Here is a 26695-nt window from a genome sequence, read left to right on the forward strand (position 1 = left end):
TTAGACAGCGTCAGTTTTGCACAAAGTGAATAATATTTTAAATTGTTTTTAATAGAAAGTAATAATAATTATTAAATTTATTAGGTGTGTAAGTTAGGTAGATCGCATTATATTTATGACATTAAAAGATTATGTCAGTGTTATTTAAAATTATAAAGTTTATATTATTGCTTCATTAATAATAATTTTAATTTTATTCGATGATTAGGACATACCTAAGACTATTTAACCGTATACTTCTTACTAATAGTTTTAGAGCGCGTCTGATTTGCACAAAGTGAATTTTATGTAATGGATTATTGTTAGCTTATTATTATTATTATTATATCATAGGTACCTAAGTATTTTTTATAAATTAATTTTTACTGCATTATCACTCATAGTTTAAGAATTTAAGGAATTATTTTTTAATTAATATTATGTTTTGCCAGATCTGAAGCAAACGCGTCCTCTTGTTTCAAATTTGGATAAAATAAATAGACGGTATCAATTTGTTATATTTACTTTATTTTTAAAATAAAAACAGTATAAACCTGTAAGTAATTTTTTTAAATAATTTTATTATATAGGTAGCTTAGTTATAATGTTAAGTAGGATTTATTAAAGATTAATATTATGTACATTTTATTGAAATAATTTAAAATAACAATAAATATGATTTTAGTAATAAGCATATTACTCGTGTTTTTTGAAGTGAACCTAAAATAAGACTTGTGAACATTAATTATTACTATGACTAGAAATTATATTTACCTGCACTGAATTGATTAAAATCAATGATTATACCATAGATATGGAACGTTCATATTACATGGCATGTATAAAATTCGTTCGCGAATGAGTAAGACAGTAGATAGAAAACGAACGAGAATACAAGAGATCCATATCCACTACAATATTAATACGAGCAAAATGCGTCTTCATTTTAGCCGCGTATAACGTATACGTACGTAACGCTCTTTATACATATGTACAGTGGCGTGCATAGGGTTTGAAGCCAGGGTAGGCATTAGTTAGGTAGGAACATGTGGCCCTACCGCGGTTGTTTGACAGCTACAATGTCACGATCGCAATCATCTCTGATTGGTTAATGCTCGCTCTCAATTGGCTACAATGCATTGTTGCAACAAGAATCGCACAAATTCAGCCAATCAGAATAATTGAGATTGTACTAATGACTGATGCAGGTTTTAGACAATCGCCGTACTGTTTACTGGCAGGTCATAATGAAAAATATGCATTGAGCTATTACAACTGGGGTAAGCAGTGCATTAATGCCTCTATGACTTGCACGCCACTGCATATGTATATTATAATATAATGATATTTTTGCATAATATCACTGATTCAAATGCAATTTAGTACACTCTTAAGGCACTGTTTAAGGCTCAATGTAAGTTTTATTAAAAACACCACTTCAAAAGAGGAATGTTAACAAAGTTAATATTAAATATATCGAAATATAAATATTCTTAGCTTCAAGTTCTAGTATTTTTAGAGTTCTGTACCTCCAAAGGCAAAAGGAACACTTATAGGATCACTTCGTTATCTGTCTGTCTGTCGTGTCGGTCAAAAAACCTATAGGGTTGACCTAGAATTATGAAATTTTGCAAGTAGGTAGGTCTTATAGCACAAGTAAAGGAATAAATGTGAAAACCGTGGATTTGTGGTTACATCACACAAAAAAATTAAAATGTGGTAATGAACAAATAATAAGTATTTTCAATTTTCAAAGTAAGATAACTACCTATACCAAGTGGGGTATCATATTATGAAAGGTCTTTATTTGTATATTCTAAAACAGATTTTTATTTATGCATAAAAGTTTTTGGTTTTATCGCGCAAAATGTTGAAAAAAATACCCGAGTACGGAACCCTGGGTACGTGTGTCTGACTCGACTTTTTTAATTCACAAAATCTAACCTAGTCGAAAACTACTAGGTAGGTACTTAGATACCTACTTGATACTTTTAAAATAGTAAAATATAGGTATAAAGTTTCAAAAGAATAAAAATTGCTGATGCTTAAAACACTAATTTGAAAATGAGGGCAGTGCTACATTTTTATTGATATTTACTTAAAAAATTGTCTTAAAAAATTAGTAATAAAATCCTTGACATCAAGTTAAGTAAATATCATAAGTTTAAACAATGCAATTAATATTGTTAACAATGAAACGAAAGCAGTTGTTCCTTTGCCTGCGACATGAGGCGTGGATGTGACTGCAATCTGGAAAATAAAGAGCAGTTAAATATACTTCTCAGACAAAGAATCAAGGTAGACTTGACATCGAAATAATAATGCCTTGTTAGAGCAAGCCAAGTATATGGAAAAGCTTTGAAGGGTAATAAAGACAAAAACACATTTTTTGTCTGGCACTGTTGTCACCTGTGCCCAACAAGCCTCTGTGATAGTAATTTATTGCAAATATTACTAGTTTTTATTCAGTTTTCTGTTTTAAAAGTGTTGAAGGTGTGTAGAAAGCCATTTATTGATTTTAATATCACTAAAAGACTGAAATAACTACCTCGGTTGTAGTAGTGGTTGTGGACTTCATGTATGGTAGAGGCTTAGGTTCTCCTTTAGGAATTCTGTACAAGAATTTGTTTTCTAATCGCCTGGAATAACAAAAATATGAAAATTTTATTAAGTAGGTAGATACATCTTTTTTCCATAATATTAATATCTCCAAAACTTCTTTTATTAATATTTTCTTCATGGGAACATTTCATACAGTAGGTACGCGACAGAAAATAATTATGTAAATCGACTTTTAGAAAGAGGTGGTTTTGTAGAGCATTTTTCTGTCGTTGAGACCCATAAAACGTCTACAAACGTCAAAACGATTGACAACGCTCTGCACAGCCGAAATCTCACTCTAAAAGTCAATATAAATTATTTTCTGCCGCATATGAAATTCGATCCTTTTAACCAATCCAACTCAGTAGGTATCTACTGATATTGATTTAGGTATATTGATTAAAATTACTAGAGGCATCGATACTCATGTTTTTCTCTAAACTAAGTAAAAAGTATCTGCATCTTTTTTTTTAAATATTGCTTAAAAAGGACGGAACAAGAATTATAAATTTATAGATAGAATTTTGGTGCACGCTACAAACAATAGGCTCGCGACTGGCAGCTAAATTCACGAGGTTTGACAGTTCTAAATTAAATTAGGTTTATAGGTCCTTTTCTTAATACATTGGTAAGAACAAGACGCGAACACTTTTAAGCTGAGTTCAGAATCAGTACCATTGACTATAAAAATTGACTATTAAATTATAGCTTCATACTCGTCAAGACATTAATAAAAAGCTTACAATCTATGCTCAGCGTTCATTTTGTCTTCAAGCTCAAATCTGTTCAAATTTCCGCTAATATCAGTTTTGCCGCTACTGAGTGCAAGGAAGTAGCAGGTTTCACGATAGTCTGGATTCAGCCTGAAATTAGAGATAAGTAAATAAGTTCTAGAATATTAATGAGATCGATGTTAATGAGACATGACCCCTTCTACGTGACATTGGCGAAGTGCATTGTGCTCGGTGTGGCACTACTGAAAGCCATAAAGCAAATTAAGAAGAAGAAGAGACATGATTCCAGCGCAATAGCAATTTTGCGGGATTTATATCTCTACACTGTATAAAACAAAGTCGCTTTCCGTCATCCATCCCTCTATACGCTTAGATCATTAACTGCGCTATGGATTTGTATGCGGTTTTCATCAATAGATAGTGATTCAAGAGAAAACTTTATGCGTACTTAGGCATAGTTTAATATTGTTTTGGTTAGTTTATTGAAATCAGTAGGTACCCTTATTATAAATGCGAAAGTGTGTTTGTTTGTTAGTTTGTTGGTTTGTTGGGTTGTCCTTCAATTATGTCGGAACGGTGCAACGGATTGACGTGATTTTCTGCCTGGGTATAGTTTGAGACCTGGAATAGAATAGAATAGAATAGAATGTTTTTTTATTCATGTAAACTTTTTAAAAGTGTTTATGAATAGTCAGGTAGTTTTAATTTACCACTGGTTCCGAATGCCGTTCCTACCGAGAAGAACCAGCAAGAAACTCGGCGGTTGCTCTTTTTAATTTTTCAATTTACAATGTTATTATACCGTACTATACAAGCCATAGGGAAAGGGACATAGGCTACTTTTTATTCCGAAAAATCAAAGAGTTCCCACGGGATTTTTAAGAACCTTATTCCACGCGGACGAAGTTGCGGGCATCAGCTAGTGAATAATAAAATACGAACCTCTTATTAGAATTTCTGTGTTCTCGATAATGCTGGGTCATCTGCTGCAAGCAAGGCTGGTAGGCGACGTCGCAGGCGAACTGTACCACGGCGCTGCGGTACAGTCGGATGTTGCTGCTCTGTTCCGGACTCACTGTCAACCTCTTGTATATTGTTGAGATCTTAGTTCGCATGAATTGCTGAAAACAGTGTTTTCAATATTAAAAACCAGCCAAGTGCGAGTCGGACTCGCACACGAAGGGTTCCGTAGGTATCATCGTACAAGATATTTTAACATTTTAATGTGCAACACTACAAGGTAATGACAAACGGCGCCATCTATGTGTGATTTAGTAATATTTTTTTGTGAACACAAACATTATTGTGTTCACAATGAGGAGGTTTCCAGGCAACGTTCGAGAAAATTTTCATAGCAGGCGCTGAATTTTACAACCACTAAAAATGAAAAATAACTGCCTATATCTATAATATGATTTATGCTTTAATGTTTAGGTCGTGTCAATCAATGACATAGATGAAGATTAAGAGCTAGCGTGCACTGCAATTTTCCTTACGTTTCTTCCCCACAAAATCTGTGAACCATAATAGAAGTAACTAATTAATTTCGCATCAGATTTAAATTTAAAAATTTCAAGCATAGATATAGATATAGATATATATACCTAGGTATTATTTTTCATCTTTAGAGGTGGAAGTTTCCAGCGCCATCTATGAAAATTTTCTCGAACGTTGCCTGGAAACCTCCTTATAAAAAACATTTTTTTTTGTCATGTAACCACAAATTCACGGTTTCCGTGCACTTGTGTTATACGACCTACCTACCTACCAAATTTCATGATTCTAAGTCAACGGGAACGGGTGCCCTATAGGTTTGCTTGACAGACACGACAGACAGACAGACAGACATACAGACAACAAAGTGATTATATAAGGGTTCCCTTTTTTGTCGAAATAGGTTCCATTTTACCGTCTTTGATTGTCATTTGTTGAATTTGTAAGTTAATGATTGATGTATCCAATGGTTATATAAATAGTTAGGTATGTAAACTTAAAACTACGAGGGTTCCAAACGCGCCCAGCACGCCTAACATGCGCCCACGAGAAAATTTGTCTACGCATTTACTCGTCTATCTCTATGAATGAACACGAGAAAATGCGTAGACAAAATTTTCGCGTGGGGCGCATGTTAGGCCCTCAGGTCTGAAAAGAAACCAACAACAAACTGGCGATTTACCTTCCATTCTTCATACGACGCCCTTGTCATCTTAACGCCCTCTGTCTTCAGGGAGTGAAAGCCCGATATGACGGCGTCCCACACCACATGACTGATCTCTTTGTTCAAGTACTCCAGAACTCCCAGCGCAATATCTTCACGTAAGCTGCCAGCCGCGTATAATGCTAGCACGTCGTTCGCGATCTTGAAATAAATGGAAATCCATGTTAATCCATACTTAATATTAATAATGCGAAAGTTTGTGTCTAAAGAATCAGTACCCTGATTATAAACTAGCTGATGCCCGCGACTTCGTCCGCGTGGAATTAGGTTTTTTAAAAAATCTTTTATTTGAAGAAGTCTTTTATTTTCCGGGATAAAAAGTAGCCTATGTAACTCTCCACGTCTTGATCTATGCCCATGCAAAAAATCAAGTCAATCCGTTGCACCGTTGCGACATGATTGAAGGACAAACCAACAAACCAATAAACCAACAAACAAACACACTGTCGCATTTATAATAAGGGTACCACCTACTCATATTTTCATTAAAAAAAAGTTTTTAAGTAGGTACTATATTATTTGATACCCTTCCAACCAACACAGAAGATTTATAAGTATTAGCTCTTCCAACGAGGAAGCATTAGCCCAGCAGTGGAACCAGCAATAGGACCAAGGGCGGATCCAGCTTTGGTGCCAGGGGGGGGTCACATAGTCGTCGTCAAGTCACAACATCTCGACCTCTTGCGACAGGTCGAGTTGGTAATCGGGGTATGACGAGCGGGGGTTGGGGGGGGGGGGGGGGACGCACCCCCCGCCAACCCCCCCGCACACCCGCACCCAGGGCCGTCTTTAACCTATTGGAGGCCCTGGGCACATTAGAATAACGGGGCCCCTATGATCTTGACAGAGTAGGTACTATTTTCTTGGAATAGGCAAAGAAAGCAGATAAGTCACGTTCAAGACGTATTATAAATGCGAATGTTTCTATCTATCTGTTACCTTTTCAAAGTCCATATTCTAAATCAAAATTTGGTACTATTCAGAGATAGTTTACACTCGGAAACGGCTTTTTATCCCGGAAAATTAAAGGGTTCTCACGAAAATTTTAAAAAACTAAATCTATGTGGACGAAGTTGCGGGCATCAACCAATATAAAGTAAAAGCGCGAGCGAAGCGAGCGCGAAATTTTTCATATATTTACGATAAAATCATAAGGTAGCTACTAATATTATAAATGCGAAAGCGTGTCTATCTACTTATCTGTTACCATTTGACGGTCTATCTTTTTGACCAGGTACTACACAGAGAAAGCTTTCATCCCGGAAACCTACATACACTTTTTATGCGGAAAATCAAAGAGTTCCTACGGTTTTTTGAAAGCCTAAATCAATGCGGACAAGGTTGCGGGCGGGCAACAACTAATACAGAGCAAAAGCGCGAGCGAAGCGAGCGCGAAATTTTCTGTCTGTCTATCATCTTGTTAGGTACTTTTTCATGGCCAAATGTAGGTAGGTAGGTACTACTCAGTGATAGCTTGCATCTCGGAAGGGATTTTTAATCGTAGGGGACCGTACGTGCGAGCGAAGCGAGCGCAAAATTTATGACATTATTTACAAAAAAAGAAAAGATAAATGTCAGAAATAATATTGTATTACGATATCGATAAATGCCAAAAATTTTGTACTAAAAACTATAAAGTCATCTGTTGTATAAATAATTTTATCTTCTATCTATCTATTATCTTTAGGGGTCCCCAGATGCAACGAGCGCTTGGATAATAAAAACTTTACTATAAATAATAAACGTAAAGGACCAATCCGACCAATACATTATAGGTATATAATACATATTATTTTTTACTTTTAGAGGTTTTTACTGTCGGGAATTTTTTAAAAAGTGTGAAAAAGAATGAAATATTCTATCATTTGCGTAAAGGCAATAAAGATCGGATATAAGACTATTTAACAATCTCTACGGTCCTTTGTTTGAGATGGCTTTTTTGACCGTTGATTTTATCGAAATAAATATGTTTTTGGGTATTAAAATATCGGTTGGTCTGTTATAGTTTGGTGATCTGGCAGGGACTACTGGGCCCTAATCGATCGTGGGCCCTGGGCAAGTGCCGTGTGATGTTCTTCAATAATTGAAGAACGACACACGAAATGTGACATCTCGATGAAACGTAGCGGTGGCGCGGTAAAATTCAAATTTGGATGCGTTTGTTCGCAAGAACATAATGTTTTTGCCATCATACAAAATATTATATTAAATTGATTAAGTATTGAAGGAACTTACATAAAATTTAGGTATATAAAAATATAAAAAACATTATGTTTAACAATTTTAATTAGTGGTCCACCTAGGTCCTGGACGCAGCCCAGGGGGGGTCATGACCCCCGTGACCCCCCCCTTGGATCCGCCCTTGAATAGGACTAGCAGTGGGACATAGTTAGGCAACAAACTTACTTGCGCTCTATTTAATTCATTTATAGACGTATGGTCCTCCTGTAACGCCTTCGCAATTAATCGCCATGTGTCTTCGTCGTAATTGACTCGATAATATCCTGAAATTTTTAAAATAAAAAATCTTAATACTCGTGCAATATCAAATTTTTATTTGATAAGTACATAGGTTACTGTAATCTCTTTGTTTTTTATGCCTTAAAATTGAATCGGTCTCTACGAAATTTGCCACAGAGATAGCTTGCACTCTGGACACAGATTAGGATAGGAACCTACTTTGTATAAAAAAAACTATGAGAATTTGTAAATAAATCCATCAAGCGCCAGTCGGCCTCGCACACGAAGGATTCCGTACCCTCGTAACTACATGGTATAAATAAAATAAATAATCATTTATTTCAGACCAGTCTTAGCATAGTACCTAGCGGCGATAGAAATACCACGGAACAGAAAATTTTCTGTTCCGTGAGAAATACACACTCTCGTACCTACAGTTCATGAGATACAGCTCGATTATAGACGGACGGACAGCGGAGGTTTAGTAATAGGGTCCCTTTCGTTTCCGCACCCGAAGGGAGCCTAGCACGAAATCCACGCGAACGAAGGTATCAATGAAGGTCAGAGACACAAAAAAAAAAAAAAACCGGCCAAGTGCGAGTCAGACTCGCGCACCGGAGGTTCCGTACTAAGGTATTTTTTAACATTTTGGATGATAAATCAAAAACTATTATGCATAAAATTCTGTCTTAGAATGTACCCACTTGGTATAGTTATCTTACTTTGAAAATTGAAGATACTAATTATTTGTTCATGAACACATTTTAATTTTTTTTAATGATGCAACTACTAATTCACGGTTTTCGAAATTATTCCTTTTTTAGTGCTTGAAGATCTGCCTGCCAAATTTCGTGATTCCAGGTCAACGGGAAGTACCCTATAGGTTATCTTGACAGACACCAGAAACAGACAGACAACGAAGTGATCCTATAAGGGTTCCTTTCTTCCTTTTGAGGTACGGAACCCTAAAAAAATCAATAGACTAAACTATAATGCTTAGCTACTATTTACAAAACAATAATTATTAGTGTGGGAAGCCGCTAGCAATGGACGCGTGGGCCGAGCATAGCAGACGGACGGAAATAGTCTGTTTATTGCTAACTCGAACCGCGGCCAAGGCTGCTGCGGATAGGACCAACTGTGCCAATGCTATGGTTTCAAGTTCACGTCTCCTAGTACCTATTGTACTACTTGTAGAAGTTAAAATCAAAACAAATCAAATAATTTATTCAAAATCAGTAGCCCTTATTATACTCGGCAAGCTTGTGGTTTCAGTACACGCAAAGGGCTTACAATGCGCTGCGAGTCCAATATAATAATGCGTTCAGGATTTTGTTGCGGCAACCTCGGTTCTGTAGTGCATCAGCTATGTTTGCTGAGGCGCGGACAGATGGCTTCGATGCCATCTGGCGCAAGAAAACAGCATCACTGTTGTCCAGAGTCCGAGGAAGCAGCAACGGGATCCTGCGCATGATAGCGGGCAAAATGGATAGTCCTCTGTTGGGGAAACTCGTGCAGAGGACTAAATCCCTTTTAGTTATTAAGTACTAACATAGTGATTAAGTATTTTGTTACTAACTCCTTAGTGTTTAAGTATTAACATAGTTATTAAGTATTTATTGTTACTAACACATAATGGATCAATTGTTGTCCGACTTAATAAATAAATTAAATTAAAGATTAAATTAAATTATATCAGTAGCCTTATTAAAAATGCGAAAGTGTTTGTTTGTTTGTTGGTTTGCCCTTCAATCACGTCGCAACGGTGCAACGGATTGACGTGATTTTTTGCATAAAGACCAGGGCGATTGTCTAAAACCTGCATCAATCATTATTACAATCTCAATTGTTCTGATTGGCTGAATTTGTGCGATTCTTGTTGCAACAATGCATTGTGGCCAATAGTGAGCGAGCATTAACCAATCAGAGATGATTGCGATCGTGACATTAGCTGTCAAACAACCGCGGTAGGGCCACAGGAGAGTGACATAGGCTACTTTTTATTCCGGAAAATCAAAGAGTTTCCACGGCATTTTAAAAACCTAATTCCACGCGGACGAAGACGCGGGCATCAGCTAGTAGTTAATACATTACACTTTTTGCCTGTCGGTTCATGGATTTGTAAGACATAGTGGTGATAATTTTTACGCGAACTTAAAACTAAAGCTACGAGAGTTCAAAACGCGCCCAGGTCTGAGAAGAGCCCACAAAAATTCTTTAGTACCGTCTCGGTCGAGATTTGAAACTTGATGAAACGAAAAAGAGACAAACATGGATAAAACTGAGATTAAAATATAGATTACTAGATGATGCCCGCTACTTCGTCCGCGTGGATTTAGGTTTCTGAAACTCCCGTGGGAACTCTTTGACTTTCCGGAATAAAAGTAGCCTATGTCCTTTTCCGGGATGCAAGCTATCTCTGAACCAAATTTCGTCAAAATCGGCTGAACGGGTGGGCCGTGAAAGGCTAGCAGACAGACAGACAGACAGACTTTCGCATTTGTAATATTAGTTCGCATTCGTCTTATTCTTTCGATGTTTAGTTTTCTGAAGGTTTTACTTCTACCGCATGTGAGCTGCACACATGTTTTTTTTCTAGGAAACAGTCATATACTTGTGTGGGTTAAGGTTATAGTGGTTTTCGAGGTTGACAAGAATTACGTATCCCACATACAAACACACAATTTTTAAAGAATTTTATTACTTTGGCTTGTAGATATTCATGTTGTTAGGTATATTCCGGCCACATTGGTACCTACTTAACTGATTTTTCGCCACTTATTTTCGGGCTGGTTGAACTTTAGCAGATAGGTGTGCTGCAATGACAATATCCCTGGTTATGGAGGTGGTAGGTGGATATTTCATACTCTCTGATGATGGCAGGTCAGTAGAATTTGTATTAATTTGCTTTGTTTTAATGAGTAGACGGCACGGCTTCGCCGGTAGGGTGGTAACTAGCAAATATTAAATTTATTAATTAGTGGTAAATTTATTAAAATGCCCCTTAAACTTAAGGGGAAAATCTATAAAACAGTCGTTAGACCTGTCACATTGTATGGTTCAGAATGTTGGGCGGTAAAAGGGACGGATGAAAGGCGAGTACATGCGACTGAAATGCGAATGTTGAGATGGATGTGTGGTGTGACCAAGGATGGATAAGATAAGAAATGAATATATAAGGGGTAGTTTGAGAGTAGCACCAGTGGTAGAAAAGATGAGGGGTAATAGGCTGGCATGGTATGGGCATATAATGCGGAGGGAAGAAAGCCATGTCACTAGAAGAATGTTAAGTATGCATGTGGAAGGAAAAAAGAGGAGAGGACGACCAAAGAAAAGGTGGATGGTGGTGGATTGCGTGAAAGAGGATATGCGTGAAAAAGAAGTGGATAATACGTCGACGAATGACAGGAATGAGTGGAAGAAGAAGACATGTTATGCCGACCCCACGTAGCGTGGGATAAGGTAAGGAAGAAGAAGAAGAAGGTAAATTTATTAAAAGCTAAATATTAGACACATTTGCGAGCATCTAGTAAATAATATTCTGCACCTGAATCATCAAATACCTAAGCATTGACATAAGTATTACCTGAAGCATTTCTGTTCAATATAATCCAACCACCATTAAGGTTTTCTCCAAAGGTATAGGTCTGGCTCCCAATGGTGAACCTTGGCTGGAAGCAGTTATAGCAGTTCTGATTGTGCTGAACGATGTATGAAATGGGGATGAGGTAATTGGAGTCGTGCCCATCTTTTTCGATGAAGCTAAACTTTACCTGAAAATAAATATAAAGAACACTAAACAAACAACTCTTTGATTTTATTATTAATTAGATGATGCCCGCGACTTCGTCCGCGTGGATTTAGGTGTTTAGAAATCCCGTGGGAACTCTTTGGTTTTCCGGGTTAAAAATACTAGCCAATGTTCTTCCCCGGGATGCAAGCTACCTTTGTATCAAATTTCATCAAAATCGGTTGAACGGATGGACCGTGAAAGGATTAGCAGACAGACACACAGACACACTTTCGCATCTATTATATTAGTTGGAAGTATGGATTTGTATGTACTGTACCTAGATTAGTTGACAGTAAATATACTTAGTAGCAGTTAATATACTTAACATTATAATTGTAACTAATTTTTATAAAAACTTTCAAGAAAATCTAAATATTAATATTGGCTCTATATTTGGGAAGAACCCTGTCGATACAATACGGAAGTTGGAAAATAAAAGAAAACCCGAAAAAAATGACGATTATGGAAAACAAGTAGGCAAACAGGTAAGCTGGAAGAAAAATTGATTTATTTGAAACTCAAAACACTTAAATGAATAAAATCGATAAAATTGTTTCAAATTGTGTTATTTCCTCCTTCTCCTCGTTTAGGACGTCATGTAATTGGATTCGATCAGGTCTACTGCTGTAATTGTGATTAACGCCATTTTAATCATTCCATGAAGTCATTCCAATTATGTTCAATTTTTCAATATAAAGTGTAGCAAGGTCTAAATACCAACTAGGTCCTACTATTTTAAATGTTAAGTAAATAAAATAAATAAATCATTTATTGTTCCAAATCGTTGGTACAAGTATAAGAATATTTTCCGACATAATATTATCGCGACAAAAGACTTCCTTAAGTAATAAGTTTATAATATTTAAATTTTAAATACGTAAACGGAAATAACGCCTGTGAAGCTTATCTCATCGATTTAGTTGATAAATTCGATACAATCTGGCTTTCTAAAATGAAGAACTTGAGCAGGGTTCTACTTTAATGATAGAATTTAAATTACTACAATAAAACTTAAGGCTAGCCTTATCTTAATTACTATACAAATAATTCCCGCGTGGAATGGTGTCAAGAATACTGGCTGCATTTTTTCCATTTCTCTAGCTTATTCTCGTTTTCTTAATAATGGTTATAGCATTAAAATGCGTCCCAAAAAAAGGTGTTGAGACACATTTCGGATGTTCAAAGAATATTATAAAAATTAAAGACATTCTTTAGTTGAACTACGAGAGCCAAAACACGATTGGCACAATTTGCCCGATACAAAAAAAAAATACGAATTTTCCCCAAAATACGCATTTTTTACACGACCATTATGAGAAAAATCTGTTTTATTCGATTGATATAAAACCAATTTCAATAAAATTTCGTATTTACGTTCAACGTTTAATACACCAAAGGATTACGGTATTATTTTATGGTAAGAGAGCACATAGAATTTTAAATATTTATAAAAAGCGTGTAACAAATTTGCGCTCGAGCGGCCCAGACTACCGATCCCGTACCGCGTCAGTCTCCCGCAACGCGTCTTGAGAGCATCCGTGTACAACTTCAATCCCATTTCACCATAAGTGAAAATAAATCTTCATAAATTAGTGTCCCTGATAGTGCAATATCATGCTACGATATTAATGGGAAATAACGAAAAAAAATAGTAGATGAAAATGGTGATTCTGTCTAAAGTCTGATTAAAATTTTCAAACATGAATACCTGCTTCAATTGTACTGCATTAGGTGTTCTATCTCTCAAGACTAGCACATTAACCACAGGGTATCCTGACTGATGAAACCAAGAGTTCAAGACCCTCGATGACGTGGACCCGTTAAAGAACTGATGGAAGCATTCAACTGTGTCCTGGTCCAGGCTTGCCATGAAGTCTATCAGGGATATGTATTGTCCTCTCCTGAAAACCAAAATTTAAATTACCTACGTGTTTGTAAGGAAAGAAACAAATCAATAGCTCTGTTTCGCTCAGATCGAATTCTGATGGAATTCCACAGCTCTAGAAAACTTACATGTAAATAAATAATAACACAAAAGTTTTGACCATCGAGCATCATAGTGTTAGTAGCGGTTACCTAGTTGTTAGTATGATCAAAACCTACTTAACCTAAGACTGGAGTCAGGACCCTTTGTCAGCACATGACGCAATATAGCACAGGTTGCCTGGTGGAGATTGCTCTGAGCAATAAGGCTCTCTTTGCATACAATTATTGTTTTTAGCTTGTAGTTTCTTTGTTTTTTTTTGTCTTGTTTATCTCATGTTTTGTGTGCAATAAAGTATTTCTATCTATCTATCTATCTATCTATCTGTAACAGTGCTTTAAGTATCAATAATGGAACCTGTAACTAAAGGTCCTCAGAACGCTATTAGAGGCTGAACTCTACGCAACAAGGATATGCACCGTTTTAGTGTAAAATCATTCTACAGTACCCGGCAGGAACTAATATGATACATCGACCTAAAGAGATGGCGGATTCGTAGAGCGTTGTCTCTGTCGTTGAAACCGACAAAACGTCACTTAGGTATGAGTGACAACGCTCTACGAAGCTGAAATCTCTTTCTAAAGGTCGATGCCTGCCGGCTACTGTACACGCTTCTTGGCAATATTTTTGATGCACAACAGAATCAAGGCAGCTTCATCTTGAATACATTTTTAGGGTTCCGTACCTACCTCAAAAGGAAATTCGCACTTGGCCGGTTTTACCTATACCATAGATAAATACCTGCTATTGATATAGTTCACCAGAGCTTGATGGAACTTCTCTGGTCCGAGCCAATTCTCAACCATCCATAGTAACGAAGCTGTCTTCATAGTCACCAGCTCCTTATATCTCGTCGGTATCTCTATAGCCAATGTCCTGTTGAAGGAAGCTAGTGCTGGTGCGCTGTGAGCCCAGTCCACTGCCATCGCTTTGTGTTTCATCTCTAATCCATACATGTCGATTGGTAGTCTTTGATTGTATGATACCGTACCATCATTGTACTAAAACATAATTTTGAAGTTTTAAACAGTACCCTTTTTATTATCCCTTAAGATTATCCTAATCCTAACCCTCCGTTCCCACTTGTTGTTTGTCGGGTTTGGATTTAAATCGAATATTCCAGTGGTATTTTTTATGAAGCTAAGTATTCTCACTTGTTGGAAACCGATTTTGACACAAAATCAAGCGACTAACGTGGGAACGGGAAGTGAGTCCTAATCTTTACTTAATATTATAAATGTGAAAGTTTGGATGTTTGTTACACTTTTACTATCACTACTGCTGCATAGGCATCGGATATTTTTTTTTATATTTTCTGTTCTTATGATTGTTTTTAAACACAGTTTTTACAACTAGACTATTTCCAAAACTTCGAAAGTTGAGTTCATAAAGCTTTTTTTTAATTTGGTGCGTCATCATAATTTAGTAAATTTAAAAGCTTTTTGAGTAATTTTCTTATGTACCTGAGTTAACAAATAATAAGCTAAGTAGCCAGCAACGCCCTCTTTAAACCATTCCTCTTTCCAACGGGTGCGCTGAACCTCCCCTGGGTTGCCCAGCCAAATCCGGCTCAACTGCTGAGCTAGCTCAAACTTCATTTGTTCCATCTGTTTTATGCTCGTGAATTCATTGATGTAAGATAATTTTGTGTCACTAAAAGAGAAACAAACTCCAGTATAAAAACTTTATGCTTCTTTTGAGCACAATATTATGTGAAGTAAACGCCCTCTGTGTCGCGCTACCTAGGCGCTACTTTACCACATCTTATGAAAAGCACCGCCGCGATTAAATTATTTATATTCGTATTTTATGACGGTAATCATAAATTAAAACATTATGTTTATGGGCTCTACGGGCAGCGGCACGCGCGGCTCGCAGTCACAAGCGCGGCGCGTGCGCGAACTGACTCCCTCGAAAAAGGACCCCGGATGGGTTCGAAACTAGTCGGGTTAACGTCGACTAAACACGTGAGTAAAGCCGGGACAGATAATATATATTATAATAATCATAAAATAAATAGAATAATAAAATATTATTTTGTTCTAATATTTAATTCTATTTTGTTCTTAGAATAGAAAAAAACATTTTTTTAACAAACAAAGTAAAAAATAATAAAATAAAAGCACAATAAGCTCTTATTATTTTGCTCCTCTCAAAATATGATTCAGTAATTAGCATCTCATCTTAGATTAATAACCAGAGTTTGTGGGCTTAGTATGAGATTTTACATCTCCCAACGTTGATAGAATTTGAGCGTCGCGTCGAGACTTTTCATCGAATGTCGATACAATAAAATCAGAGTAAAATCGATCGAGAGGTGACCTTTGATTTAAAGTCTAGCATTCAGTACTACCGAATTTTATTTCACAAGATTTGACTTACGTATACTTCAGTTTTTTCGACGACGCTCCAATTTACATATCGCCATCAACGTTGATAGATTTCAATCTCATGCTTTCAACGTTGATAGATTTTAATCTCTTGCTTCTTACTGAACCTACATGAAATATTCTCGGTTTATAGGATTTTAATACTTAAATACTTGAAGTTACAACGTTATCTCTTTATTTTGTCGGTTTGTTAATACAATTTTGCATTGTAGGCCGATTATATTTAATTTATGTTCACCTTCAATACCGATAAACATAATGACTGTTCTGAAATATAACAGCTGTGTTCATTTGACCTTGTTCATTTTTAGAAATACATTTTATTCAAGAGTATTGCAAAAATAAACACGTCTTTTCCGAACTATGAGAGCATTCATTCAAATACTTAATGTACCTATAGTACCAACGTGATAGATCGAGATAGCAATCAGCCCGTCCCGTCCCGTCACGCTATCCCGCACTGGGTTAGCACGGGGGCTGTGCGGGTGTGCAGGGCGTCCCCATCCCGATTGCCATCTTGAACTGTCGCGTCCTATATACATTTATTTTTGTTACCACCAGTTATAAAAAAGTTTTTTTAATTTAAATTTTAAACTGTCTTCTTTTTTGATTTTTAAAGAATCACGAAAAAGTTAAGTAGGTAGTTAAAACAATAAATACCTAATTCTCGATTTTTTATAAATATTTGTACCAAAAACATTTACAGTAAAGAGAAAAAGAGAGCAAAAGTAGACTGGGAAGCACTTATCTCTATGCGAGATCTCTACCAGTGACCCTTGGCAGTTCGAGAGGTTGTAAAGGGAGTAGAATTGGTACAAAAAGAGGATATAAATACTCATGAAAAGAACAAAATAGATGCTATGTAATATAATATATACATAAATTAAAACAACTTACATAAACATTACATTTATATTATTATGTAAGTAGGTACATCACAGAAGTATTAATGGAGTTCTTAGTTTCAACGCAAAAAATCATCTGAACTCTCTTATATTGCTTACCTGTTAGTCAACAAATTCCAGCTCCCAGTTTCATATCCGTGTATTAGTTTGGGTACGGCGACTATATTGATCGGGCCGTTCACAAGAGGCCGATTGACCCCCGCATATTCGTGAAGCAAATTGATAATGGTTTCACCGTAAAGCAATATGAAGTCATAATGCTTTAAAGAAGAACCTGGTGCCCAGATTACTAGCGTGTCGTTAGTTTTCCTCGCAGTGTTCTGCCGGCTGCCGAAATTGGAGTGGTGGAACCCGACTTGGTAGAGTGCCACTTGAGGAGACGGCATGTATTCGATGATCGTGTAGCTGCTTGATGAACTGGAAAGAAAAATATCAGGCTTCTAGCTTTATCTATAACGAAGTTACAGGGGGGTCGAAAACGCCCTGAATGGCTTCGAGATGAAATAAATTTTTTTTACAAAAAAATAAAAACCGACTTCGATACACAAACACTAAAAATTGAAAAATAATTTAATTTATTACGCCGCACCGACCCCAAAAAATATTATTATGGAACTATATTAACTCTTGTATACATAATATGTTCGGTAATAAATTAAATTATTTTTAAATTTTTAGTGTTTGTGTATCGAAGTCGGTTTTTATTTTTTTTGTAAAAAATTTTTATTTCACAATTTTTAGTGGCCCTACCTAAAAATCTACTGTTTACTAAGCTATTTCACTGATCGCGAGCAATTTACCTACTCTTATCCGTTGAGGAGTTCCAGTATCTATCTTCGAAGATGTTCATCAGATCTTCACCAAATTTAAATGGGACCAACTTTGAAGTATACCCTTTCAAACAAAAAAAGAATTTTCAAAATCGGTCCAGGCGTCTTCGAGTAATCGGGGAACATACATAAAACAAAAAAAAAAGATTCCGACGAATTGAGAACCTTAATTGCGCGAGGTAGTTAGTTACCTACCTAGGTAAGTTTAAGTGGTGTGTGGTATTTATTTCTTTCATATCGAACTAGGTAACCCACTAGTTTCCCTTCAAATCCATACAACTTTTTCAAGCGAACTTATTAATTTAATAAGCTTGGGAAAGGAAATATTAGCGAGACATATCCAGTATCCACTCTTCCATAAAAGGCGACGCGCGGTCTCTTAGACCACACCGCTTCAGACGGTCTTAAAATGGGTATGAATAGTATATAATTGCTCTTGTACGAGAACTAATGATGCATTCACACTAAAGAAAGGCATGCAGTTCGTTTCATCACCAGGCCGCTCGAAGCTTGACTCGGTGAAAATATAAATCCTCGTTACTTCCTATCCCGTGGGAATTTTTAAAATTCCCGCCGTTTTCTTTGTCAAAGTAAGACGTGTAATGCGTGCAAATCTTTGTGCAATTCTGAGTCCAGCTCCAATTCTGAGCTGAACTTCAGATCAGAATTGGGTTAGGCGTTGATAAATCAGTCACTCAGTATAGTTCCTTTATTTCCTTTACTACAGTATATTTATATAGATTTTATTACTTACAGGTTTGAAAAATTATCATGATGCATGAATTAGTAAAGAATGGAACGATTTGACCAAGAAGAAACATATTATTAAAACGGACTTAATTTTTCCGTTTATAGCCATTTTATACCATAGTTATTATAAAGGCAAAAATCAAAATATTCCAGGGACGATCTTTAATGATCATTTTGTCTAAATATGTAAAAGTAAAAGCTGACTGACTGATTGACTGATCTATTAACGCACAGCTCAAACCACTGGTCGGATCAGGCTAAAGTTTGACATGCAGATAATTAAGTATTATAATGTAGGCATCCGCTTAGAAAGGATTTTTGAAAATTCGACATCTAAGGAGGTAAAATAGGGATTCGAAATGTATGTAGTCCACGCGGACGACGTCGCGGGAATAAGCTAGTCAATTATAAAATTAGTTGTCAGTGTAGACACACCTTAAAAACCTCTCAAAGTTTTTGCAGAAATAAATCAGATTCTTTACATTGGAACTTAAAGACTATTAAGTCTTTAACAAGTTTTTATTGAGTAAGTTACTAAGTTAAGGGTAACTTTCTTTTCATTATTTTAAATGGGTATACAACTCGGAAATAGAAAATTCTACGGCTTCCTGATATAATTGGTCTCGTGTACTTTATACCTAAAGTACACGACAGGTCGAGATGGCAATCAGAGCACACACAGCACAGCCCCGCTCTTACCCGGTGCGGGGCGTCCCGCCGCTTCATACCCCGATTGCCATCTCGACCTGTCGCGGACTATAGGATATGGTTGAAGTGTAAGCGAATTTGTTACCTACATTTACTATTTATAAGCACTGAAAAAAATGTTATAAACAAATTTTAATCACAGTTACTTAAGTGCTTTAAATAAATTTTTGGTCGCGTTGCAAGATTAATAACTAAATTACTTTTATATCAGATTAATTATTTAGTATTTCATCGATAAATAGCTTATGCCTGCGCCGCGAGGACTGCACAAAATTCAAACCTCGTTTTACACCCTTAGAGATTGAATTTTCAAAAAATATTTTCATAGCGGATGTCTACGTCATAATAATTATCTACATGCCAATTTTCAGCCCGATCCGTCCAGTAGTTTCAGCTCTGCGTGTATAGATCAAACAGTCAGTCAGTCAGTCAGTCAGTCAGTCAGTCACTTATCTTATCCTTTTTAGGGTTCCGTACCTCAAAAGGAAAAACGGAACCCTTATAGGATCACTTTGTTGTCTGTCTGTCTGTCTGTCTGTCTGTCGGTCTGTCTGTCTGTCTGTCTGTCTGTCTGTCTGTCTGTCCGTCTGTCTGTCAAGAAACCTACAGGGTAGGGTCTTTTTATATTATTTAGACGCATTGTCGTAATAGCGAACCGATTTTGAAATGATTTAAAGATTATTAAGAAGATAGGTAGTAGAGGTAGTTAAAAATGTTGTTATAATATAATAGTAAGTCTATAAAAAACCAACAGTATAAAAGCAATACGCTGTCACTCAGCCAAGCCCTTAATCTCTTGTCCATATAAAGCAACCGATGGTACGCGAGTGGTTGTGGAAACGGTGTCAATTATTGTGGATACTCATTACTTGATCAATCGATGATTGAATATGGAATATGTGCAACAACTATTGCCTTTATTGGACAACTCGAGCGTCCATGTCTTGGTAATAAGAAAAGACATCTATCACAAATATTATTATCGCAAGGCGTCAAACGTGTTACTTAGTAGGTAGGTACTTTTTTAGGGTTCCGTACCTCAAAAGGAAAATCGGAACCCTTATAGGATCACTTTGTTGTCTGTCTGTCTGTTTGTCAAGAAACCTAAAGGGTACTTCCCGTTGACCTAGAATCATGAAATTTGGCAGGTAGGTAGATCTTATAGCTAACATTTGGGGAAAAATCTGAAAACCGTGAATTTAGGGTTAGATCACACAAAAAAAATTAAATTGTGTTCATGAACTAATAATTAGTATTTTCAACTTTTGAAGTGAGTGACTATATCAAGTGGAGTATCATATGAAAGGTCTTCACCTGTACATTCTAAAATAGATTTTTATTTATTTTTATGCATCATAGTTTTTGAATTATCGTGCAAAATGTCGAAAAAATACGACTGTAGTACGGAACCATCATTGCGCGAGCCTGACTCGCACTTGGCCGGTTTTTTTTTTTTAATTTATAGACTAGCGCTTGGCTGCAATCAGACCTGGTGGCAAGTGATGATGCAGCCTAAGATGGAGCGCGCTTGCCTAGAAGATGCCTATTCACTCTTGACTTAAAGGTACCCATATTGGCATTGGAGAGGAAAACTGATGCTGAAAGGGTGTTCCAAATCTTAGCGGTTCGAATTAGAAATGACGAGGCAAATCAAAAAGTTCCCACGGGATTTAGAAAAACCTAAATATACGCGTATGAAGTCGTGGGCATTAGTTAGTCAGATAGTCTAAATATATAAAAGGAAAAGGTGACTGACTGACTGACTGATCTATCAACGCACAGCTCAAACTACTGGACGGATCGGGCTGAAATTTGGCATGCAGATAGCTATTATGACGTAGGCATCCGCTAAGAAAGGATTTTTGAAAAATAAACCCCTATGGGGTTAGAAATTTGTGTAGTCCATGCGCACGAAGTCGCGAGCATAAGCTAGTATAATATATTTACCTTTGTCGTTTCTGTTCCTCGGCGATAACAAGGCTCGTATTGCAATACTGGAGGTTGGGTTGCGGTGTCGCCACGTACACTTTGAACTTGAAGACAGCTTCAAATTGAGGATTTTCAAAGCACGGGAAGAAATATTTGGCCTTGTTCGGTGAAAGCCGGGTTGTGAAGAGGTACCTGATAAAAGAAAATATATTTACATTTATTTTCGTCGTGGCATTATCGCCTACTGATATGATACCACAAAAAAAAACGCGAATAAAATGTAAAAAAACCTATAATTTTGTAAAAGTTTACGATATATTGCAGATAAAACATGACTGTCGCTAGAGGTCAACGAACGTTGCGTAGGTAGGCCACTCGGAATCAATGCCGTGTCGTAGGAGGGGCATTGACCCACGTTTTGCACGTTATACGCATTGCGGGTTTGAAAAATACTAAATGACTAAAACTAGAAAATGAGGCAAATGGTTATTAGTATTAAGGTAATATAATAATAACGCTAAGTTTTGCTAGCGTTCAGCCCCTCAATTGTGTAAGAATAACGATTTCATGGCTATAGCAATCGTCTAGCAAATTCTGCCCTTTGATTGGCTGTGAAAAAATGTAAACAGCGAATCAACCAATCAAAGGGCAGAATTTCTTGACGATTGCGATAGCCATGAAATGGTTATTCAAACACAATCGGGGGGCTGGTTACACCCTGTATTAACAGTGGCGTGCACAGGGTTTGAAGCCAGGGTAGGCACTAGTTAAGTAAAGTAAGCCTGTTCACTGGCAGGTCATAATGAAAAATATGCATCGAGTTTAAACAACTGGGGTAAGCAGTGCATTTATGCCTTTATGACCTGCACGCCACTGCCTATATAACTAAGTCCCTAATTAAAGCTCTGCCGACTCTGCTAGTCGATTGCTCTAGGCATCTAGACGTCTCCGTCGTCCGATTGTACCTATGAATACCATTGTACCTAGACTGGGGTATTATTAGTATTAACCACAATACAGTACCCGTAGTACAAGATTTTACATCTCACCAAACGAAACTAAATTCGAGAGTCGAAATACTTCCGCGTTACAGTAAAATGGACCTAAACAGCCTTGAATTGAAGTCAAATATTCAATGCCACTGATTTTAATTTCGCAATGTTTCCGCTTGGAGCGCTGGCTGTAGAAGTGTAGACAAACTTGAGCTTTAAAACAAGGCATTTAAGATCCAGTTTACTGTAACGTGGAAGTATTTCGACTCTCGAATTTGGTTTCGTTTGGTGAGACGTAAAATCTTGTACTACGGGTACAGACCACGAACGGAACTTCGCAAGTTAGTTATGGCGACTGATAAACTAGTTCAACATCCTCCAAGGCCGGGCGCTCGACCGTGACACACAGACGCATGGCTATTCATAGCAGATCCAGTCATAGGTAACCTACATTTGAACCCGATCCAATTTAAAAACAAAACAATAAAAAATAATTGAATAATACATTCGCGATTTTGCATCTGTATTTTGTATAGAAGACCCCCTCCCCCTTCCCCCTTCCCCCCCACTAGGTGGACGGACGACATCAGACGAGTCGCAGGGTGCCGCTGGATCCAGGCGGCGCAAGACCGTGGCGTGTGGAAGTCCCTACAAGAGACCTATGTCCAGCAGTGGACGTCTATCGGTTGATGATGATGATGATTCTGTATGATGGTACGCACTCTTCGTCTGCAAGTCCGACTCGCACTTGACTGGTTTTTTAGGGTTCCGTGCCTCAAAAGGAAAAACGCAACCCTTATAGGATCACTTTGTTGTCTGTCTGTCTGTTGGTCTGTCAAGAAACCTACAGGGTACGTCCCGTTGACTTCGAATCATTAAATTTGGCAGGTATGTAGGTCTTATAGCAGACATAAGGGGAAAAATCTGATAACCATGAATTTAGGGTTACATTTAAAAAAAATTATGGTCACGAATTAATAATAGTATTTTCAATTTTCGAAGTAAGAACTATATCAATTGGGATATCATAATGAAAGTGCTTTACCTGTGCATTCTAAAACAGATTTTTATTTATTTTTATGCTTCATAGTTTTTGATTTATCGTGCAAGATGTCGATAGAATACGACTGTAATACGGAACCCTCGGTGCGAGTCAGGCTCGCACTTGGACGGCTTTTTTACTGATAGTCAATAATCGAAACTACGCAAATTATAATTAGTAGACAAAAGACTACCGTGTTCGTCGGCTCTCATTATCATATGCCTGATTTAGTGCACCTAGACTCATTACCATAGGCACTGAATAAATAATAGTACTAATCAGTATAGGTAGTGTTGTTAGGCAGCAGGTACCTACTTTTATTAAAACTTAGGTAATTTCAAACGGGGGGGGGGGGGGGCAGTGACATTGGACGGAACATAATATGACAAGGGAAATCAACGAAAAGTGGACACAGAACTGAATGGTTACCTAAAGATGGACAAAGGGTTAAGAGGCTAGAATTCAATATTAAAGAAAATAATTAAAAAAAAAATCACGCTGTACTAAAGGAATTAGTGACGTCACAATCCATAAACAACAAATATTTATCAGTTTCACCAAAAAAATGGAGTAATTTCGGCGGAAAAATATTTTTTATGTTAAATTTTTAAAAAAATATTTGGCGTTACACCTTGTGGCGTGATTAATCGCCTTCCGTACGGCGCGGTGGCGTTAATAATAAATTATGTTTAAAATAACGAAAAAACAAGATTTTTAAAAAATATTTTCTTTAATAATGAATTCTGTGATAGTCTAGTAGTTAGGACGTCCGCCTTCTAATCGAAGGTCGGGGGTTCAATTCCCGGCACGCACTGCTAACTTTTGGGGGTTATGTGCGTTTCAATTAATTAAATATCACTTGCTTTAACGGTGAAGGAAAACATCGTGAGGAAACCTGCATGCCTGAGAGTTCTCCATAATGTGCTCAAAGGTGTGTGAAGTCTACCAATCCGCACATGGCCAGCGTGGTAGACTATGGCCAAACCCTTCTCACTCTGAGCAGAGACCCGTGCTCTGTAGTGAGTCGGCGACGGGTTGATCATGATGATGATGAATAACGAATTCTAGCCCCATAAACTACCGTTATGCAAAACTTCACATCATTTTATTAGGTACTACAGTCCATTTCCCTAATGGCAAAACTGACTGGCTTAAAAGAAACAAAAATATGACAGATGTAATCGAAGCTATAATAGTGTATGTTTAATGCTCTATTACCATTCTAAGAGGTCTCAGGGTCCGTGCGTAGGAGAAGGTACCTATACTTAGTTCGCTCCGAATACATCTGTAGCAAGGCTTAACTAACTATTTAACATTTTTTTTAAAGAATATTACCCATGTTATTCTTTTCATCTATCTATATATATAAAATTCAAAGTCCTGACTGACTGACTGATCTATCAACGCACAGCTCAAACTACTGGACGGATCGGGCTGAAATTTGGCATGCAGATAGCTATTATGACGTAGGCATCCGCTAAGAAAGGGTTTTTGAAAATTCAACCCCTAAGGGGGTGAAATAGGGGTTTGAAATTTGTGTAGTCCACGCGGACGAAGTCGCGAACATAAGCTAGTCATGACTAATATTCCCCTTTCCCCTCCAACTAAGCGTACAGCTTGTACTAGGAGTAGGTTTCAGTACCTACCTACTTTCCAAGTCTTCAACTAGGTATCCATGCAAAAAATTACGGCGATCTGATACTCCGTTGCGGCGTGATTGAAGGACAAACCAAGAAACAAACACACTTCCGCATTTATAATAAGGGTTGTAGTAATAAAACATGCAAAACCATGAGAAGAGCCTCGATAGCTCAACGGTTAAAAGAGCGGACTGAATACCGAAAGGTCGCCGGTTCAAACCCCATCCGTTGCACTATTGTCGTACCTACTCCTAGCACAAGCTTTACGCTTAATTGGAGGGGAAAGGAGAATATTAGTCAGCAATTAACTTGGCTAATATTTTAAAAAAAAGTTACGCTACTTAAATAAATTACTTACTGAGGTCGACCGTACTCGTCGTATTCCGTAAGAAAAATCCCATCACTGTCTAAACCCACTCTCTTGATAAAAGAAATCTTTATAAAGTACTGTTTCCTTGACACACTGTACTGTTGCAGAGGCTCTCTCAAGTAAATAAACAGTTTTCCTCTCGTATTATCAAACTCATACGGCCTATATTCATTCACTAAGTTCACACTTCCATCCCAAACTTGTACGGAATCCCGCTTAATTTCCAAATCCTTTGCATCCAGCTCAATAATATTAACATTTGGTCCATTTGCGATCACAGTAATCACTATATCACAGTCATAATATGAATTTCCGTCCTTATATATATGAGGGGTAAGAGTCAATTCGTATTGCACTGGGTACACTGTGTAGTTGAGGCATTCTTCTTCCAAGACGTACGCGGACGCTGACGAAAATAATATCATGAATAAAGCAAAGAGCAACATTTTTAAGTCCACATTAATAAATTGCTTCAATTTACACTATTTATCTCACTTTCTTAAATTTCCAATAAAAATTTCAGATTCACATTTCATTGAAAACATATTTCGAATCGCTTATGTATTCACTATTTTTTAAAATACGAACTTATAATGTCATAAATCCCCAATTAAATAAATTCAATCTACTAATTAAATCTACAGAAGGTATCAAAAATTTCTGGTGAGTTCGCTAAAAATATACCTAATAAAAAAAACTGTAAAAACAAATTGGTCCCAGACTCTCACACAATTATTTAAAAGTTTGAAATTCGAATTCAATAATTATTAAAAAACAGATGACACTAAAATGTGTTGTTAATGTAAACCGCGTTCGAAATTTGATTTCTTCCCGCTTAACTGAAAGTAAACCAACGCGAACGCTTTACGTCCGAAGCCGACGCGACGCGCCTTCGAAATTCGAACTTCGAATGCGTTTTCATTTGAACGCGACGGAAAATTGGCGCCGGCCACTACCATTTTCATTTGAGCCGTAACCTCTCTGCCTTTATTTTATAACAAAGGGAAATTATCTTCGCTTCAATGTAATGTCACGGGTCCTTGTAAACTGGCGCGGGTGGTGTTTTGGAAGACATTTGGATATGCTTTCACGTTTATTGCTTATACGAAAAAAAGCTTTTCATATTTACAAAAGTAAATTAGGAAAAGGAAACAGACTGACTGCCATATCAACACAATAGCTCAAGCCTCTGGGTATAAGACCCAGAGGCAAGAAGGTTATCTTTGTATTAAGTAGACTGTCACTAAGGAGGAATTTTCAGGAATTTCACCCGAACAAAACCGGGATGGGTCAGCTAGTTTATCATTAACCTTAGAGTACGCGACAGAAAATAATGTATTAGAATGACAGTTCAGCTTTGTAGAGCGTTG

General features: G+C 37.0%; 1 protein-coding gene across 1 annotated transcript; it reads right to left on the bottom strand.

The window, feature by feature from the left end:
* Positions 1-569: 569 nt before the first annotated feature.
* LOC117986938 (aminopeptidase N-like) lies at positions 570-26219 on the bottom strand. Its single transcript, XM_034973896.2, has 13 exons — positions 25314-26219; positions 21300-21473; positions 17164-17481; positions 15233-15422; positions 14511-14770; positions 13494-13686; positions 11579-11765; positions 7939-8036; positions 5491-5673; positions 4257-4435; positions 3324-3443; positions 2528-2618; positions 570-2229 (listed from the first exon to the last, which is right to left on the bottom strand). Exons 1-13 carry the CDS (start codon positions 25769-25771, stop codon positions 2125-2127), a joined length of 2556 nt encoding a protein of 851 aa, XP_034829787.1. The 5' UTR covers positions 25772-26219; the 3' UTR covers positions 570-2124.
* Positions 26220-26695: the final 476 nt, after the last annotated feature.

The sequence above is a fragment of the Maniola hyperantus genome, chromosome 12 (genome assembly GCF_902806685.2).
Source record: "Maniola hyperantus chromosome 12, iAphHyp1.2, whole genome shotgun sequence".
Taxonomy (NCBI): Eukaryota; Metazoa; Arthropoda; class Insecta; order Lepidoptera; family Nymphalidae; genus Maniola; species Maniola hyperantus.